Consider the following 20,321-nt stretch of genomic DNA (forward strand, 5'->3'; position numbering starts at 1 on the left):
TCTTTAATTTCAAATACATAATATTATCATCATTCCTAATAAAGATAGATCACAAATGATTTACCTCAAACTCAAATGCATAACAAAAAACAAAAGATAGAATACATTAATCTTCACTTGCTCTCCCCTTGTAATGTTTCAACTCATATGCTTTCTTGTGGTAAATTGAGTTAAGCTGATTTAAATGAAACTAAGAAAAATTAAACCAATAAGAAAGTGATAAAAAGGTTGTGGATTTTGATGTTAAAAGATAAAATTGAAGGTCACTATTGCTGAGAGTAAAATGTGTTTAATGCTTTACAGAGGGGTTCTTCAGTTTCTCTTGAAATTAATTTTATAGAAAGGAAAATATATGGAAAAAGTCGCCTATCAATTATATGGTTAGATTCCAAGGCCATAATGACTTTGAATATTAATATTTGAAAAACATTTAGTTTCTTGGACATTATCTATTGACAGAAATTAACTCATTATAGATACCAGGATTGAAATTTTATATTTACGTCAGACGCGAGTTTCGTCCACAAAAGACTCATCAGTGACACTCGAATCAAAATGTCTTTAATAAAATCAGTATAGAGACCAATAATAAAAGAAGTTATTTTCTGTATCTAGAGAATGCGCCGTTTCAAAATCTACTGTATTATTAGTAATAATTCCAAAATAGAACAATAAAAACGTTTAAAACGTGGTAACCTAAATAAATTAACCAATGACGTAACGTCATTTCTAATTTGTTGTATAAACAATGCAAATATATAAAAACAAAAAACAAAAAAAAAACGTCAAAACTACTATTAACATATACTCCTCTGAGCCTCCAGTTTATACCATTTTATTGTATGCTTCTCTGTAAACTTGTTTTTAGTTTTTAGAGAATAAAATATCTATCTATATATCTATTATACATAAACCCTTTTTTGGTCAATACAGCTGGTACATTATCCCGAGGCCTGAATACACAAACAATCAATCTAATTCATTTTAAAAATTAAGTTAAATTAAATTTATATGTATTGTAATCCAACTCATACAAAAACTAAAAAAAATGCATACGAGTTATTATGTTAACAACATCAATATCTATTAAAACAGAACATGTTTGCATATGAAAAGATTAAACTTTTGATATATGATGTAACAGATATGAACAAATTCAGAACGCAGTATCCAAAAAAAAACAGTGAGTATTTATTTTTATTCTTTGTATGATTTCCTTTTTCCAGATAAGGTTAACGTTCGTAGTGAAAATGTTGACAATTATAGTGAGAGATAGGAAGGAACAAAGAAATATGTCCATTAATATATTTTGCTTGATTACTAGTTACATAAACAGTTGTTGTAACCATGCTGGTGCTAATTCATTAGTATAAGGTGTAAGCCGTACCAGAAAGTCACCAGCACATGCACATGCTAGACAACATCCCGACAAGAAAGATGTAAGTATTATACGTAACCGTATTCTACATTTGAATAATATATTTTGCCATTCAAAGGGATATCCAATAATGTGTGAATATACAGGTTAATATGGCATCAACTATTGAATTCATGTTCACTGCAAATAATAAAAATACTAAAGCATATCAGAAAATTTATCTAAATTACAAAAATTCTGAATACCAAAAATTTACGTGCATGGGTTCGTTAAAATTTATTAGCATCTCGAGAGTTTACTAAGATAGAAAGTATCTAGTCATCCATCTATATAACCTACGAGAAATGCTTGACGTGTATGACCTGATAACAAAATATAAACATAAATGCACGGAAAAACAAGTGCAATTGTATAATGATGATTTTTCAAAGTCAATTTGTTTAACATTTACTTGTTTGCATGAATATCCCTTTCTTTTTATATATTTTTAGGTTCTTAACCACTTTTATCTTATTGCTCATATTTCATCAACTTAATACAAGAGTTGTGAGTGGCTTGCATTTTTGTCCTAGATTGTGTGAGTGCAATGGTCTGGACGAGTCAGGGTCACTTTTAATCCCTTGTTCAATACCAACAATTAACAATCTTGAATTATCGAAATTTGAGACTACCGGGACTAGTGAACTAAACCTGGATTGTCTCTCTTCAAGGCGTTCTTATTTGAAAGATGAAATGTTTCAACATCTACATTCTTTTTTGACAATCACTATACGGTATTGTAAATTTGACTTTATTATGTTTATGGATTATATAAACTTGAACATTTAACTATTGACGGAGCGACAGATCTTTCAATTCATGAACATTCATTTATATGCACGCCAAAACTTCACACACTGGTAATAGTAAACAGTGGGATGGCCGGCCTGCCTGCTGGCAATGTATGGATTAAAGCACATAGAGATAATTAATTTCGATAATAACGCAATTGATAGCATATCTGATGATAATTATATGATTCCGATGAAATTTAAACGTTTTCGTGATATTATATTAAATTCTAACAGGATCAGGAAAATCAATATCACTTTTAGCAGAATGATACTGGATCTGAAATATTTATTAGTGGCAGACAACATGGTTTCGTATATATCACCAAATAGTTTCAGAAATTTAACATTTAAATACTTAAAATACTTAGATTTACGGGTGCGGGAATTTCTCGCTACATTGAAGACCTGTTGGCGACCCTCTGCTGTTGATTTTTATTTGGTCGGGTTGTTGTCTCTTTGACACATTCCCCATTTCCATTCTCAATTTTATCAAATAATTTCTTGGAAAGCGAATGGTGTCAATACGAATTTCAAACAGCTCATCACAGTGTTTTAAATGATAGATCAAAGAATATTATTATAATATTGATGGAAAATATTATCTTATCCAAACTTGATCCAGAACTCAAACTATACATGAAAACTCGAACGTATTTGAAAAGACAGGATCCTTGGTTTTTGGAAAAGTTAATGTTTGTTTGCCAAAAAGAAAAAATAAACAAAATGAACAAATGAGTCTAAATGAAATATCAGTTGGAATTAGAAATAATGAGGCAAGTTTTGTCAATTTGCATATTAATATACATTTGTAGTTTGATTGATTGTAAAAATTGAATTGAATAGTTTTGATTTCACTGTATGACTGTCTGGGTTTTTTAAGAAGTGGGTGAAGGGGGTTCAGTTGTGATAGTAAACAGTGGGATGGCCGGCCTGCCTGCTGGCAATGTATGGATTAAAGCACATAGAGATAATTAATTTCGATAATAACGCAATTGATAGCATATCTGATGTTAATTATATGATTCCGATGAAATTTAAACGTTTTCGTGATATTATATTAAATTCTAACAGGATCAGGAAAATCAATATCACTTTTAGCAGAATGATACTGGATCTGAAATATTTATTAGTGGCAGACAACATGGTTTCGTATATATCACCAAATAGTTTCAGAAATTGAACATTTAAATACTTAAAATACTTAGATTTACGGGTGCGGGAATTTCTCGCGCTACATTGAAGACCTGTTGGCGACCCTCTGCTGTTGTTATTTTATTTGGTCGGGTTGTTGTCTCTTTGGCACATTCCACATTTCCATTCTCAATTTTATCAAATAATTTCTTGGAAAGCGAATGGTGTCAATACGAATTTCAAACAGCTCATCACAGTGTTTGAAATGATAGATCAAAGAATATTATTATAATATTGATGGAAAATATTATCTTATCCAAACTTGATCCAGAACTCAAACTATACATGAAAACTCGAACGTATTTGAAAAGACAGGATCCTTGGTTTTTGGAAAAGTTAATGTTTGTTTGCCAAAAAGAAAAAATAAACAAAATGAACAAATGAGTCTAAATGAAATATCAGTTGGAATTAGAAATAATGAGGCAAGTTTTGTCAATTTGCATATTAATATACATTTGTAGTTTGATTGATTGTAAAAATTGAATTGAATAGTTTTGATTTCACTGTATGACTGTCTGGGTTTTTTAAGAAGTGGGTGAAGGGGGTTCAGTTGTAATACCTTTCACATCAGAATCTCTATTTAAAACTGAATTGATTAATGAAAATATGAACATATGTATTGTGTTGCTGTTCGATTAATTGTTTTCTTTTCTGTATTTATATTTTGCTGAATTTATCCACAAAACAAGTCGTGCTTATTAGTTTTAATAATGAATATTAGAAATAATCTCGACCTATTATCAGATCAAATTATGGGTGAAAAAGAGTAAATGGACATGCCTGATTGTGTAATATGACTATTTGGAACTATTTTTTAGTTATGTTACACCTTTTTAACGTTATACCATGAAACTATGGAAATAAATATCCGGTATCAATTGATCTATGTAAGAGTGGCGAAAGATACCAGAGGGATGGTCAAACTCATGCATTGAAAATAAAATAAAAAATAAAAAGACAAACAGATAAAATAATAGCACACAAGACATAGAAAATTAAAGACTAAGCAACACGAACCCCACCAAAAGTTGGTAGTGATCCCAGATGCTCCGGAAGGGTTAGCAGACCCTATTCCATGTGTGGCATATATATTTCACATCAAGGCGTTTTCACTTACAAACTTTGCAATAACAAATACATTTCACAATTGACGAAACAATAGTTGTGTGAGGGGTCTTCAGTTATAGCCACTAGATAGATAATCACCTTTATCTATCTTGTTTATCTGAAATAATCGTGTCAAGTATATAACCACTGTTTGTGATACCACTGAACAAAATGTATAATTTATATTAAAATACTTCTCTACTTGTAATTGATCACAAGTGTATTTCAGTTATACGAAGACTTGTGAATTGTTTTTCTTCATCTTGATTTCCCAGGCCAGTTGTTCAATAACATACTAAATATCTTTCAATAATGTGAACAAACAGATACTGTCCGATACTCAACTCATTTATTATAATGTCAAAAACCACCGATACCGTCGACTACTCAACTCATTTATTATAATGTCAAAAACTAAAGATACTGTCCGATACTCAACTCATTTATTATAATGTCAAAAACCACAGAAACCGTTCGATACTCAACTCATTTATTATAATGTCACAAACAATAGATACCGTCCGATACTCAACTCACTGATTATAATGTCAAAACCAAAAATACTGTCCGATACTCAACTCATTTATAATAATGTCAAAAATCAAAGATGCCGTCCGCTCCGAAACTCATTCATTAATTCATACTAAATTATAGTTTTCTTTCCAATTTTATGCAATGATATCATTTGATAAATAACAGGTTGACAATTTCTAAGTTAACACACCTTTAAGAAAAAAGTAAATATGCTTTTTATGGCAAACATATTTACAAAGGACTCTCGTTGAAGTGATTTTATCAGTTATTTGTGAAGGGTCACTCAATTTCTAAGTTAACAAACCTTTAACAATGTTTAAGATAGAAATAAACATGTTTTATGGCAAAAATATTTACAAAAGATGTAACATAAACACAATTGTGTTACAAAGACTCACGTTGAAGTGATTTTATCAGTTATTTGTGAAGGGTCACTCAAAAGCGATTATTAAAACAGTGAAAAATCGAACGCAGGTAAAACGTTCAAATAAAGGTGACTTTTTTCTATATTCACTTTGGGTGCGTATATATGTAATCCTGTACTCATCCTGTTAATCGGAAATACCTACTCATGTCACATGTAATAAACATCAATTATGACGGAAGGATTACGGCTTGAATCTGTTACAAATCATAAGATGACTCTATATCTTAAATTATTAATTGTATGATAGCATGTTTCAATACGGGATTCACTTGGAAACTAAAAATTTATTCAAAAAAAGAACCTGAGCTACGAACATTGCCATCGTGATCATATTGATAGTATATGAAGCTTTGTTGTGCTTAATAGCGAATACAATTTAACAGAGGAAACTATATACATATATATATATATGACAATGGGCGACAGCAACCATTAAAAAAAGGTAAAACAGTTAAAAATAGAAATGTAAGCGCAATGTTATTTGAAATTATTTCCTGCAATTTCTTTACAATATCACACAAACCCATCAGTTTGGTACAGAACTATTACCAGTATATGTTTTATTTGTGTTTGTGTGATATTGTATTTACTTATGCTTATGCTTATTTTCTGACCACTTTGATGATAGTTATCAAAAAGTCTCTAAATGCAACTTTTTTGAAAATATTATTGATATATTACAAGTAGTTCCTCTGAAAATTCATACTTAATTGTACATATAAGTTAGACATCTATCTAAACGAGAGGTAAGAGGAACTAGAACGACATTCATTCGGTAAAAAAAGAAAAAGACAAAAAGACAAACGATAGAATACAAAACACAAACATAAAAAAAACGATTGATCAACAAAAATCCAACCAAATTTTGAAGTGATTTCGTGTGCTTTGGAAGGGTAAGGAGATCTTGCTCAAAAAGTTGCGCATTTGTGACAATTACTACAAATGTAAATTAAATAAAGATGAGAATGTGTGGTTGGAAATAGGAATATGATATGTCAATAAAATTGAAAATGAAAAAAGGGAATGTATCAAAGAGACAACAACCCGACCAAAGAGCTGGAAACAGCCATTGACCACCAATGTGTCTTAAACACAGCCAGAATATCCCCGACAAGATATTGGCTTCAGATGGCCACTAAAAGAAAATGTGTACAAGTTGAGTGATAATGGACGTCACACTAAACTCCCAAACATATAAATGAACTCAAATTAAAAAAGAACTTGCAAGACTAAGAAAGGAATATTGGTAGTTGGGAAAAGCTACCTGTTGATTTTTTTTATATGAAATGTTTTGGAAAACATAACTGGGATGTGAACTGAAGCGTTTTTCAGAAATGTGCCTTTATTTGGCATTTTGATGGCTCTTAATTCCTTTGAATATGTATCTCTCGTTTTGAAATATTTTCATATTCATGCTCAATACAGTTGCATATGTATACACAGGTTATTGTTAAAAAAACACAGAAAGCATCGTCAGATTGTAGAACCGGGAAAATGAATATGTGTATAACAATAATATTTAGAAACCAATATAAAGATTTGTCAATATACATTAGGCAAACAATTAATCAATTTATTTGGTGATTATTTTCAGGAATGAGAAAATGAATAACTGGATTGTATTGCTGTTTATCTATTCAACAAGATCTCATGACTTTAACAACTACAAGGCTTGTCCTCGTCCTTGCGAATGTTATGTTACATACACAGCAGATGAACCTACCGTTCACGTGTTTTGTTCCATAGCGAAACTGAGTAATTTTGATTTTTCTAGATTGGAAACTAATGTGACTAGTGTTCTCCACATCACCTGTGAATCTTTACTACACTCCTACCTACAGGATAGAATATTCCAACATCTTTATTCATTTAGCGCATTTGAATTGTCGGATTGTTCATTTGATAACATTCATGAGCACGCTTTCTACGGACTACGTAACCTTCGTGAATTATATATCAATAAGGCAAGAGACCTTTCTATTCATGACAAAGCATTTTTTAATACACCAAACATTCGTAGACTGGTCATAACTAATAGTGGTGTTACACAATTTCCCCCTTTATTTGGATTAAATAAAATACAGTTCATTAATTTTACAAACAATGTTATCAAGGATATATCCAATGACAATTTCATAGAATGCGACGAACCACTTAATGATTTGTTTGTATTAATATTGAATAATAACAGAATTCATGGGATTAACGTTACATTTGGCAGATTTACACCAAATCTCAAGTACCTATCAATCGCAGACAATATGGTCGCAGATATCTCATCTCAGTCTTTGCTAAATTTAACATACCTCGAACTCCTTGACTTAACCGGAAACCAATTGTCTGAACTGCCAAGTACCTTACTAAAAGACAATGTAAACATCAAAGTCGTTGGATTAGGTCCAAATCCAATTTCACAGATAGATGATGGATTTTTCCATTCAGGAAAAGTAATGGAAGTACTTGTTCTAGGTTCAACGCGAGTTGGAGATTCTATTTGGAACCATCTATACGATTTACCAACTATTCATGAACTTCAGCTTGGAAATTGTTCGCTAACTTATATAAATATTACTGTCATGGGTAGACTTCGACGATTACAACATTTAGATCTTTCTAGAAACAATCTAAGCAAAATTTTTAATTATACTTTCATTAACCATGTGAATTTGGTTACACTTTTACTTTCTCATAATGAGATCAGCTATATTGAATCCCACGCTTTTCATGGATTGCGATCAATCAATAAATTGGATTTGACTAGTAACCAATTGAAGACTTTACACCCGCTAACGCTAAATTTCATGCCAGACACCACTATGCTGAATATATCTTACAATGAACTGAATCATTTTCCTGGTTTGCACAATTTAACGAAATTATTTGTATTAGATCTACGCCATAATCGGATAAGCAAGCTGGACAAAAAGAGTTTTGTGGGACTTCCAAATTTAGCCGGTATTAATCTATCATGGAACAAACTAACTGCTTTACGTAGAAATGTTTTCCAAAATTCTCCAAACTTAGAACTACTTCAAGTATCCAATAACGACATAAAACTCATTGAAGGGGACGCTTTTAAAAACATGTCAAAACTAAAATGGCTACTACTTAAACATAACAATATTAAAAACATAGCTTATATTTTCACGAATATGCTATCATTACTTCAACTCGACCTGGGCTATAACAAAATAGATGGACCAATTCACGCTGGACACTTTTACAATTCATTTGCGTTACAACAAATAATTTTGAATAATAATCACGTGACCGGTATTGTCGGATCGGCGTTTTCTAATTTTCAACATCTAGAAATAGTAGATTTGAAATATAATAATATTTCTTCCTTGCAACCCTACAACATAAAGTTTTCGCCGCTTACCATTCCACCACCAGTGTTCTATTTCCTTGGTAATAGATTTAACTGTGATTGTCATCTTTCGTGGATGAGACAATGTCTGAACAGATGGACTGACTCATGCAAAGGATTAGAAATTGATGAATTCGAATTCTTGCTTTGCTACAGTGGATATAAAATAAGAAAATTTTCTCTGATTAAGAATGCTCAACTGGAAACTATGTTGTGTGAGTTTGAAAATCCCTGCGTCGGCATTTGTGATTGCTGTGGATCTTTATCTTGTAATTGTAAAATGTCTTGTCCTACTAACTGTACTTGTCTCATGTCCTTTAATCATCAGAGTGGAATTGTCGACTGCAGTAACAAGCATATAAATAATGTCACGGAAAACATACTTTCAGTAGCAGAAACATTTTATCTGGATGGAAACGACCTAGTTTATATTAAATCCGCCATTTTCAGTGGACTTCATCAACTAAAAACTCTTTATCTTAATAAAAGTGGGATAGATGTGATTCAACCTAACTCATTTGTTAATCTTACAAAATTAAAAAGTCTATACCTCAATGAAAACAGCCTTTCATGTGTAGATGTTGAATTATTAAATGGACTGGTATCATTAAAATTTCTCCAGCTAGAACACAATAACATTGCATTCATTGCATATGACGCATTCAAAAGGAAAACACATTTGGAAGTTTTGCGTCTAGCTTACAACAAGCTTGTATCTCTTCCATATGGTTTTGCAGAATCGGTGATAACACTAAAGTTTCTGACGTTATCTAATAATCAATGGTCTTGTGACTGTGACGACCTACATGACTTTAAAGAATTAACATATGAATTAGCTGATGTCATTTACGACCGTCATAACATGTACTGTTTTGTAAATAATACAAAAAATGAAAGTTTTCCGATCGGTTCTAAACAACATGTAGTCGGATTGGACTATTGGTCCATTTGCCCAAATCAATCTGTAATATTTCAAAACAGAACAATCGAAAAACACAGAGAGGTTCTAAATTACAAAGAAGTACAAGCACTAACTTCAACGCTCGTTATTCTTGTCCTATTTATACTAATATTCACGCTTGTGTTTATGAATCGAACCTTAATACAGGTTGTCATATACAATAAATTCGGAATACGATTATTTAGTGTAAAACCCGAGGAGAACAAAATGTATGATGCCTTTGTTTCGTATAGTCACAAGGATGAAGGATTTGTTGCTCGTGAGCTTGTGCAAAGGCTGGAGAACAACGATGACTACAAGTTATGTGTCCACTTCAGGGACTTTCCGATTGGTGCATGTATAGCAGATACAATCATTAGGTCTGTTGAAGAAAGTTCCAGAACAATTATGATAGTATCAAACAATTATTTAGATAGTGAATGGTGTCAATATGAATTTCAAACAGCTCATCACAGTGTGTTAAGAGATAAATCTCAGAAAATTATTTTGATTTTAATGGAGGATATTGACCCTGCAAAACTTGACCCGGAACTGAAACTTTATATGAAAACTAAAACATACTTAAAGCGTACAGATCCTTGGTTTTGGGAAAAGTTGGTGTTTGCATTGCCAGTGAAAGAAAAAATTAAAATTGAAGATCAACAGTTAAATGATTTAAACAAAATAAACATTGAATTTAAAGACGAGAAAAACATTGAATTTAAAGACGAAAAAAACATAGACATACAGAAAAATGTGTTTTGATGGCGTATTAAAAATTCAACGCTTTTTAAAGACAATTATTTGATATTGAACCCAGATAAAAGTCAACTTTAAGAAAAGAAAGTAACAAAATGAACTTAAAACAGATCTTTTTTCAATTTTTATCAGAATTTGAACATGTGGTACAATGAACTAGTCTCAGGGCGTATATCACGTTTTTATTGAATAATCTTAATCCAGTTCTCTCAGTATCGTCGATTCTGTAATCCCGATGTGTAGAAGGGTTTGAGGGACATCGATGTACAAAATGTCTAAGTAGTTGAACTTCTGTATCCCTGACCAGACTGAGGTTGTTAGTACGTGGCAGGTTAGTTCCACTCCAGTCTTAGTTCACTAGGATTGACAGTTTTCATATCGAAGGTCGGTAGCTCTATGGGTACTCCGCACTCCTTTACTAACACACACTGACCGCCACGAAATAGCAGATGTGCTGAAATTGACGTTAACCACCAATCAAACAATCAATCAATTTATAGGGTTTGGAACATCAAGAACAAAACAATAAAAATACAATTGTAAAATTCGTGAATGTATGTTAAGACTAGTCGTCATGTTACTAGATTTGCTTGTGCACCATTTTTTAAAGTAAGCAAATACATGTATCTACCAGTTTACATGATATTATTAACCACATATTGTTTTACTGTAATAAACCTAAGAAGATGTGGTCCGATTGCCTATAAGACAACACTCATATTGATGCAAGCTCATTGAAGAAACTTTCAAAATTTTAATTAAGCGTCTTATTTATATAGCCCATAAACAGTAAAGCAGCAATTTAAATTTTTTTATATTTTGGAAAATAATAAAGTTAAACTAATTCAGACATATGAGAAGGGAGACAACAAACACAGTGTATTCGTAAAATAAACGACAAGTAGTGCAAATGGATTTTAACAATTTTTCTTGATATCATGATTTAGCTGTTCTGTTTTTATTTAAAGAGTTTTTAATAATCACAAATGTTATACACAAAAAATAATCAATATCGAGTAAAAACAATTTAATACAAAAAAAACTATTATTATATATTTTTTCCGTATCAAAGAATGCTATCAGGTAAAAAAAAGCAAAAACTTTTAAAGATAATATGAAAGCAAGCCAGTCTAGATACTGATATCGGTCGCTGTACATTAACATAGCATACAAGAGCGTAAGAAATAGTACAGTAAGACGCTCTTGCAAATATTAATTCAATCGTGTGTCTGTACAGTTTTATCAAAGAAATACAAACGGAAAAAACATAGTTCAAAATTAAAAATAACTATTTTCACCTGTTAGTATACCAGAAGTTTTGTTTTCTGTCCACAGTTACTATTCTCCGTTCCTTATTTTACAACATATCAGTTTATTGAAATGGATACAGAACACATAAGGGAGTTAACTCCTCAAAAATCAAATGAACGTTTTAATAGCATACTGTAAATAAGGTGAAATCAAGCTTCTCGATGATCAAAATTAGCGTTTGTCAAACTGCTAAATATCCATAATTATTCCTGTGTGTATGGTCTTTTTTTTTGAAATTTTAACGTTTTTGTCAACAGGTTTTAGTATGAAATATCAGTAATAATCTGTAACAGTGCATGCATCAGAAGCACTTACATGAAACATCTTTAAAAAAACAAAGTCTAATTTTAACGAGTTTACCACAACTGACATACCTTACCACATTTAGATTTTACTCAAGTATATAACGAAGGGTTATCGTTCAGAAGTAAAAACAATAACAATTATTTACAATTAATATGATGACACTAAACGGTACCAAATGTCAATTTTGCTGTACCAGATGCGCATTACAATTTTAATTGTGTGGTTTTTTTTTAATTTAAGATATAATACAAACAGGGCTGATATAACCGAAAAGAACTTATGGATACATAGTCAAATCAGACAACGAACCAAGGCTTGCGCAGAACGGTAATGCATGCATTCCTTTAATGCAAATGAATTATAACTGATCAGAACGAAAAAAGGTGACATAAACTAGTCAAATTATTCTGTCCATTTTTCAAACAATGGCGGAAAACTATTTTGAAAGGAACCATTATACGATCAGGTACCGTGTATACATATAGATATAAAGCAGGAGCTAAATGAATGTGTACAATATTCCACAATTACGATTTCCTTTTTCAAATCATTATTAAATGATAAATTTCCATCATTACCTTATATGCACTCAAAAAATCTATTTATAAATACTTGTTTACATTGCTTGCGACAATAGAAGTGTCCTGATGTATTTATTCTTTAGCTTCGTGTTTCTTGCGTTTAATGGCAATGGTCAATAAATATTCGCTTTAATTTCTCTCTGAGGAATTAGAAAAGCAATAAAACCGTAAACCCGTAAGCTATCACGTTTCTTAGTTGTCTGGGGCTAAATATATCGTTTATACGTCGAATACGGCACTTAGCGTTGATATAGTAATACTTCTTACTCGTACTGTTTGGCGATGAATGAGTCGAAATCGATTTGTTTCTGTCAAATCAAGAAAATCGAGAATATCCCTAGTTATTCTCCAAATTAGTCTAAGAGTATATACTGTATATATATTCGTTTATTTTCAGCAAATGATGATATGAATAAAAGAAGCAGTTCGTATATGTCAAAGACAAAGAAATCAAACGACACAAAATTGTAAAGAACATATTGTCAAGGGAGTTAATGATTTATATATTTTAAGAAATTTTAAGAAATAGCCTAGCTGATAAGAAAAACTAGTCAATGTCACAAAGTTGTGACTATTTTATATTTTTCTTCTAGTATTTGTTATTTTATAACAATTGCATTATGAATCTTTCAAATTTGCAAAATATCACCTCCTCCAAAACATCTAAATATAGTCGAATAGAATATGAATGTTGTGTAAATTTAAATATTGTATGTATGTAACAATTGTAATGTTTTCCTTGGTTACAATCCAATATTTGGGTTTTACACCAATAAAATGATTTGATTTTGACTCAATGGTTTGTTTTACATTAATTTATGATTAAAAACTATTATAATGGCTTCATATTTTGTTTTTACAATAATGAATGATTAACAAATATGTTTGGCTTCATATTTTGTTGACCGTCAATGTCTCAAATGTCCGAATTAATTTACAAATTGTTAATGTCTCAAATAGCTTAGAGTGCTAGGACAGCTGTTGTGTTCACTTTTCCTTAATGTTCTCATTTTCAATGATCAATAGTTCATTGCTAGCATTTATCTTTTTTAGAATTCATAAAGTAAGGATTATTAGGACTAGCAACACCTTGAAGCTTATTATTATTAGGACGTTAGCTTATGTAAATGGTATATACATTGTTTTCATCAGATAATCATTACTATTCTATATGTAACTTTAAAAATGTAATTAAATGGTAGCATTTTTTTCTTTTCACATTCTGTCTTTCCTCCTTTTTTTAATCGACTTTCCGTATACTTATTCGTCTCTAGACATCTACAAACAAAGGCAAGTAAGCTGCGTCCTGGTCTGCACTGTCTTCCGATTTTGAAGTCTACGGAGGTCATTTTGTCACTAATGGTTTTTGATGTTTTTAAGTCTCTACCTACCTTTCCTGAGCACCTGAGATCCCCCCTAGTTTTGGGTGGGGTTCGTGTTGCTTATTCTTTAGTTTTCTATGTTGTGTCATGTGTACTATTGTTTGTCTGTTTGTCTTTTTTTTCAGTTTTAGCCATGGCGTTGTCAGTTTATTTTCGATTTATGAGTTTGACTGTCCCTCTGGTATCTTTCGTCCCTCTTTAAGCCATACAGGAAATATATAATTAAAACAAAATGAATGCATTTATAAAATATGTATGGTTCTCAAGTCTCAAAACAAATCTTCGCTAAATTCAAAACAATCTTTCTCAGAATCTAACTCGTAAACACTAACAGTGTTGACAGTATTGAATTAAATTTCTTGAATGATGCTAAAATCAATACTACACGGAAGTGGTATAAAAACAAATTACAAAATGCTTTTAACTGTACGTCTTGGGTATCAGAGATTCACAGATTTAGGTGACAAGTTGATGAAATATGTCTACTAGTATTTGTAAAGATGTGTGAAGAAAATATCAGAACTACAATTGCTTATACAAAACATGGGCTTTTTTCTCCAATTTTAATTTCAAGAACTTGATATTCAATATTTTTTATATATAATATCCCCCTTATACTTCTATATATTAAAGAACTAAACCACTGTATCATTAGCCTGTCGATACTGACCTTGTGAGTTCAAATCCAGAACGTTGCAGCACTTTCGACCCCAATCTTAATTGCAAAGGATTGTTAGATTCCTACAGAAGTTCCGTGGTTCTCTCGAGGTACTGCGATTTACTCCTCGACCGCCACAAAATACTAATAGTGCATTTAACAATAAATCAAACTATATGAAAATAAGGAGATGTGGTATGATTGCCAATAATATAAAAAAGAAGATGTGGCATGATTGCCAATGAGACAACTGTCAACAAGAGACCAAAATGACACAGACATTAACAACTATAGGTCACCGTACGGCCTTCAACAATGAGCAAAGCCAATACCGCATAGTCAGCAATAAAAAGCCCCGATAAGACAATGTAAAACAATTCAAACGAGAAAACTAACGACCTTATTTATATAAAAAAAATGAACGAAAAATAAGACAACTATCCATTAGAGTTCAAATGAAGTTAATTTTCTCGAAATGTATTCTATCTAAAAAAAAAACCAAGAGGCTGTCACAACGACAGCAAACCGGATTTATTACTATTTATTTGTGTCCTGGCAATATCACAAGAACCATTTCTAAGTAGCAACATTCCAGCAGCACCTGCATACGGGGTATATATCTCCCAGTTGATACGATATTCCCGTGCTTGCATTTCCTATCATGATTTTCTTGATAGAGGGTTGCTGCTCACAAGGAAGCTATTAAACCAAGAGTTCCAAATGGTGAAGTTGAAATCATCCCTTCGTAAATTTTACGGACGCCATCACGAATTGGTTGACCGTTATGGAATAACCTTTTCACAAATGATATCGGATATGTTCCTTACATCGTAACTACAATCCCCTTCCCTTTCATGAATGTGACCTACCGAATTAGACCATTTACCGGATTTGTTATCACATAAGCAACACGACGGGTGCCGCATGTGGAGCAGGATCTGCTTACCCTTCCGGAGCACCTGAGATCACCCCTAGTTTTTTAGTGGGGTTCGTGTTGTTTATTCTTTAGTTTTCTATGTTGTGTCGTGTGTGCTGTTGTTTGTTTGTCTTTTTCATTTTTAGCCATGGCGTTGTCAGTTTGTTTTAGATTTATGAGTTTGACTGTCCCTTTGGTATCTTTCGTCCCTCTTTTACTGATGAATGGTGAAAGTGAAAATCGTCAATATCAAATTTGACCTCCATTTTGTCATCAGTATCAACATCTTAAAATTTGAAAAGCTTAGATTGAATGGTTCATGAGTAAATGCAACAACGTGAATGGAAACGCCATTTCACAATCTTTCAAGAACCATAACACCTGAACGGTAAAAATCAACATCGTCATTATTGAACTTGACCTTCATTTAGTTGTCAGTAACAACATATAAAATTTTAAAAGCTTTGGTTGAACGGTTCATGAGTTAATGCACGGACAACATTTGATTACCGCCCGCACACCCGCCCGCCCGCCCGCCAGACGTACATCCCCAAATCAATAACCGACACTTTTGTCATAAAAATCCGGTTAAAAACATGTCATAAGAGACCATGATGACACTCAGTTCCATTCATCAGTCAGCAAAAAACATCATTGATTTGTTCCAAAATGATTCTGGATCCTCAAAACATTTTACTTTTCTTTTTTTTTTAAATTACATGTGTGTTGCATCAACACTTTTCTATCGTGATATTGATATGAAGTATTTGTCACTGGACGTTAGCCACTAATTCACCCATACATCAATGTGAAAACCGTCATGAAAAATACATGTTACGGTGATAGAAATCTTTTCAAGCAATGTCCAACGTGCTTTTTGTTTACTGTATTTTGAGATATGGTATGATTGCCAATGAAACAGCTATCCCCTAGAGTTCAAATTGTGTGCTCTTCAACAATGAGAAAACGCCATATAGCGTATAGTCGGCTATAAAAGGCCATGACATGAAAAGGCAACATTTCAATTCAGAAAACTAACAGGCCAATTCCTAACAAAACAATTTACGAAAAACAATGATGATAGACATGAACTACAGGCTCCTGACTTGGTACAGGAACATAAAGAATATGGTGGGGTTTTAAACATGTTCATCCGCTGTGTCTGGCCGTTATGTAAAGATTACATTTTGACATATAAGAATGAAATCTCTAAACGCTATCCAATTAATCAAATGAAAGTAATTCGCAAACGAAGCTGTATAAAGAATATTAGTTTATGTTTTTCTTCAGATAATAATATAGAAACAACATAAAGCTCTGTATAAAAACTGTGGCTTTTAAGATAAAGCCTTTTTCCGTTAATCAAACGTTCTTGTTTTAGGAAAATTATGCCAGATAAGAATCTGTCAAAAAAATCAGCGATATTACAGAACTTTTAAATGATTTGTTTGTCATTACTTTGCATTTAATGCAATGTGACGGTTAATTTATCAAAATGCACATCCGTCTTTTTTTGTTTTTGTTTTTTTAATTTTGTTCAAGATTGCTGCAAACTCTTTTATGTCGCTGGGGTTTTTCAAATCGATCAGTTGTTTTAAAACGCATAGTATGATTTACGTTCTTACAAAGTATGTTCCTTGTTTAACCAGGAACATATATATTGACTACAGTAACTGTTCCCAGGTTTAACCTAGCTTAATCTTAGACCCAAAAAATTGAAATCTAAAAAGGGAAACGTTTAAGATCAAAAGAAACTAGACTGGTTCCTTTTCCTTTATCTGTTTAGCTCGGAACTCAGATACCCGTATGTTGCTATGAAGAGAACCAGTATGAAGAAAGCATAAAAAGTTGAAAAAATATTTTTATAACAACAACAAACTCACATCAACTGCATGGAAGCTTGTAAATATTCTGTTTATCGCTAATAGCCAGCATTTATATATTGTATGATAATCCGGATTGATGGTCCAGTCAACTTATATCAATAATAGTCGATAAAGAATTAAAAAATAAAAGCTCAAAGAAGCACAAATTCAAAATTAAGATAAAATAACAAAATAATATACAAGTCGATAGAATTAAAGAGGTGTAAAAACTCTAATCATTAGGAATTACTGATTAAAATGTTGCCTCTCTTGTAGATATGATGGTCCATGGTTTTGCTTTTCCCTTCCCCTAACCCTAAAACATCATATATAGATACAAAAACAAAAAATAATAACTGCACTCAATTTAATGCATTTGGCAATAACTATTCGCTAAAAAAACATTTCATTCACAATTGTATTTCGTTTTTATACTTATTATCTAATGTTATACATGTACATGTAATGAACTCTTTACAATAGCTTTTCAAGTTGCATAATGAATAAATGGATATTAAGCATAAATTGTATCTCTCTCAGATACTTGCATTTGTCTCTTATTTACATGTCTGAAGAATATGTATACCAGTAGATCTAATGTCTGTGTAGTTAGTTATTGAACAAAGCAAAACTTCAGATTAAAAAAAAAACTAAGATCACCATTCCTTTATATTTATTATTCCTTTTTCTACCGTCACTTGAAATTATTGACCAAAGCTCAGCAAATAATATAGTTAGCTTTTTTCAACACAATGGAACTAATTCTTTAAGATATAACAAGCTCTGTCTAATGTGTACAATTTTTCACTGCGTATCGTTGTTTATAACAGAGATCCTGTTAATCAGAAAGATTCTGACCGTACATATAATGGATTAAATGTGCTAGCCTCCAGAGATCCAATTAAGTCAATCAAGTGCTGTCACAAAGTAATCTTGTATCCAGATTATGTCTGTGTTTGCTTATAGAAGGAAAATGGTTTAGTATATTAAGTGAGAGGAATTGTTGAAACATTTTTATATATATATCCAGATGCATGTATAAAATTTCAAAAGATGTTTTAATACTTTATAGACTTGAATACAAAGTATTAAATAAATATGTTACTTTTAACATCTAATGAGCAATTGATTTTGAAAACTTTAAAAAAAATATTTTTTTTTTTTATTGAGCTTTTATATAATTATCAAATTGATCGATTTATTCATGATTCCATATTTGTATTTCCTCTATTTGTATTATAATTACAACTCGAGCATTAAAGAGGTGTATGAGGAAATACGGATTAAAATGTTGCCTCTCTTGTACATATGACGGTAAAGTCCATGGTTTTTCTTTCCCTTCCCGTAACCCCAAAACATCATATAGATAAACAAAAACAAAAATAAGGGCTGCGTTCAATTAAATTCATTTGGTAATAAATATTCTCTACAAAAACATTTTATTCACATTTTTATTTTATTTATTTATTACATTTATTATCTGTTGTTTTGAACCCTTGATAGCCTTTCCAGTTGCATAATGAATAAATAGATTAGCATAAATTGTAAATCTACTCTCTCAGTTACTTTCATTTGTCTTTTATTTACATGTCAAAACAATATGTATATCAGTAGATATAATTATCTTTGCATTTAGTTATTGAAAAAAGCAAAACTTATGTTTAAAAACAAACTAAGATCACCATTTTTTTTATATTATTCCTTTTTCTACCGTCACTTGAAATTATTGACCAAAGCTCACCAAATAATACAGATTAGCCTCTTTCAACACCATGGAAAGAATTCTTGAAGACATAATAAGCTATATAACTTATGTGTACAATTTTTCACTGCGTATCGCTGTTAATAACAGAGATCCTGTTAATCAGAGAGAATCTGACCGTACATAGAATGGAATAAATGTTCCAGCCTCCAGAGATCCAATTAAGGCAATCAAGTGTTGTCACAAAGTAATACTGTATCGAGAATCTGTCTATGTTTGCTTATAGAAGGGAAATGGTTTAGTATATTAAGTGGGAAGATTTGTCAAATCATTTTTGGTATATTTCCAGATGCATGTATCCTTTTTATCGTAATATTTGTAAAACTTGAAAGAAGGTTTCAAAATTAATGTTTACTTCTAGTAAGCAAGAAAATCGATAATTTCAAAAAAATTATATTTTTTGTTAATAATAGATTAATTTATGCAAGATTCCTTATTTGCATTTCCTCTATTCGTACTATAATTATATTCAGTAGCGTGTTAAGAAATCCGCTTATATCAACTAAAGTGTGGTTTATAAAACTAATGTTGGTCTTCATCTTGAGAAATACTAAGATAATGAAATTATTAGATCGTGACTGGGTGTTGAATTGGGCTTTTTTCCTTGATATGTTTAATACAACATTATTTTTTGACAATTTATATATTTTCATTACTTATTTTAATAAACAGACATTAACTTGATAAATTAAGTTTTATAATATATTTATAATAAAAAATTTCATATTTCATCTATTTGATATTTCAATCGTTCACTTTGAGAATCTTCTATTTTGATGTAGCATCATTCCAGTTAAAAAAAAAACAATCACTTCTATTTATGTCATGAATTCTTTTATATTAAGAGGTGCTTTTTTTCGATTGAAACCCATTAATATTAGAATACGTAGAAACTTTTTACCAGTTCTATGACCTAAAAGGTATAACAAAAATACCAAACTCTAAGGTAAATTCAAAAAGGGGAAGTAACTCTAAGGTAAATTCAAAAAGGGGAAGTAACT

At 31.3% G+C, this 20,321-nt stretch overlaps 1 protein-coding gene across 2 annotated transcripts; it reads left to right on the forward strand.

Moving 5' to 3' along the window:
* The first annotated feature begins 1,231 nt into the window (after window positions 1-1,231).
* Window positions 1,232-10,580, forward strand: LOC139491596 (toll-like receptor Tollo). Of its 2 annotated transcripts, none has more exons than XM_071279357.1 (2): window positions 1,232-1,439; window positions 7,065-10,580. In XM_071279357.1, exons 1-2 carry the CDS (start codon window positions 1,405-1,407, stop codon window positions 10,543-10,545), a joined length of 3,516 nt encoding a protein of 1,171 aa, XP_071135458.1. In that variant the 5' UTR covers window positions 1,232-1,404; the 3' UTR covers window positions 10,546-10,580. The 2 variants fall into 2 exon arrangements, with proteins under 2 accessions (XP_071135458.1, XP_071135459.1); XM_071279358.1 differs by lacking the exon at window positions 1,232-1,439 and adding an exon at window positions 5,409-5,912.
* Window positions 10,581-20,321: the final 9,741 nt, after the last annotated feature.

The sequence above is a fragment of the Mytilus edulis genome, chromosome 10 (assembly GCF_963676685.1).
Source record: "Mytilus edulis chromosome 10, xbMytEdul2.2, whole genome shotgun sequence".
NCBI classification, from domain to species: Eukaryota; Metazoa; Mollusca; class Bivalvia; order Mytilida; family Mytilidae; genus Mytilus; species Mytilus edulis.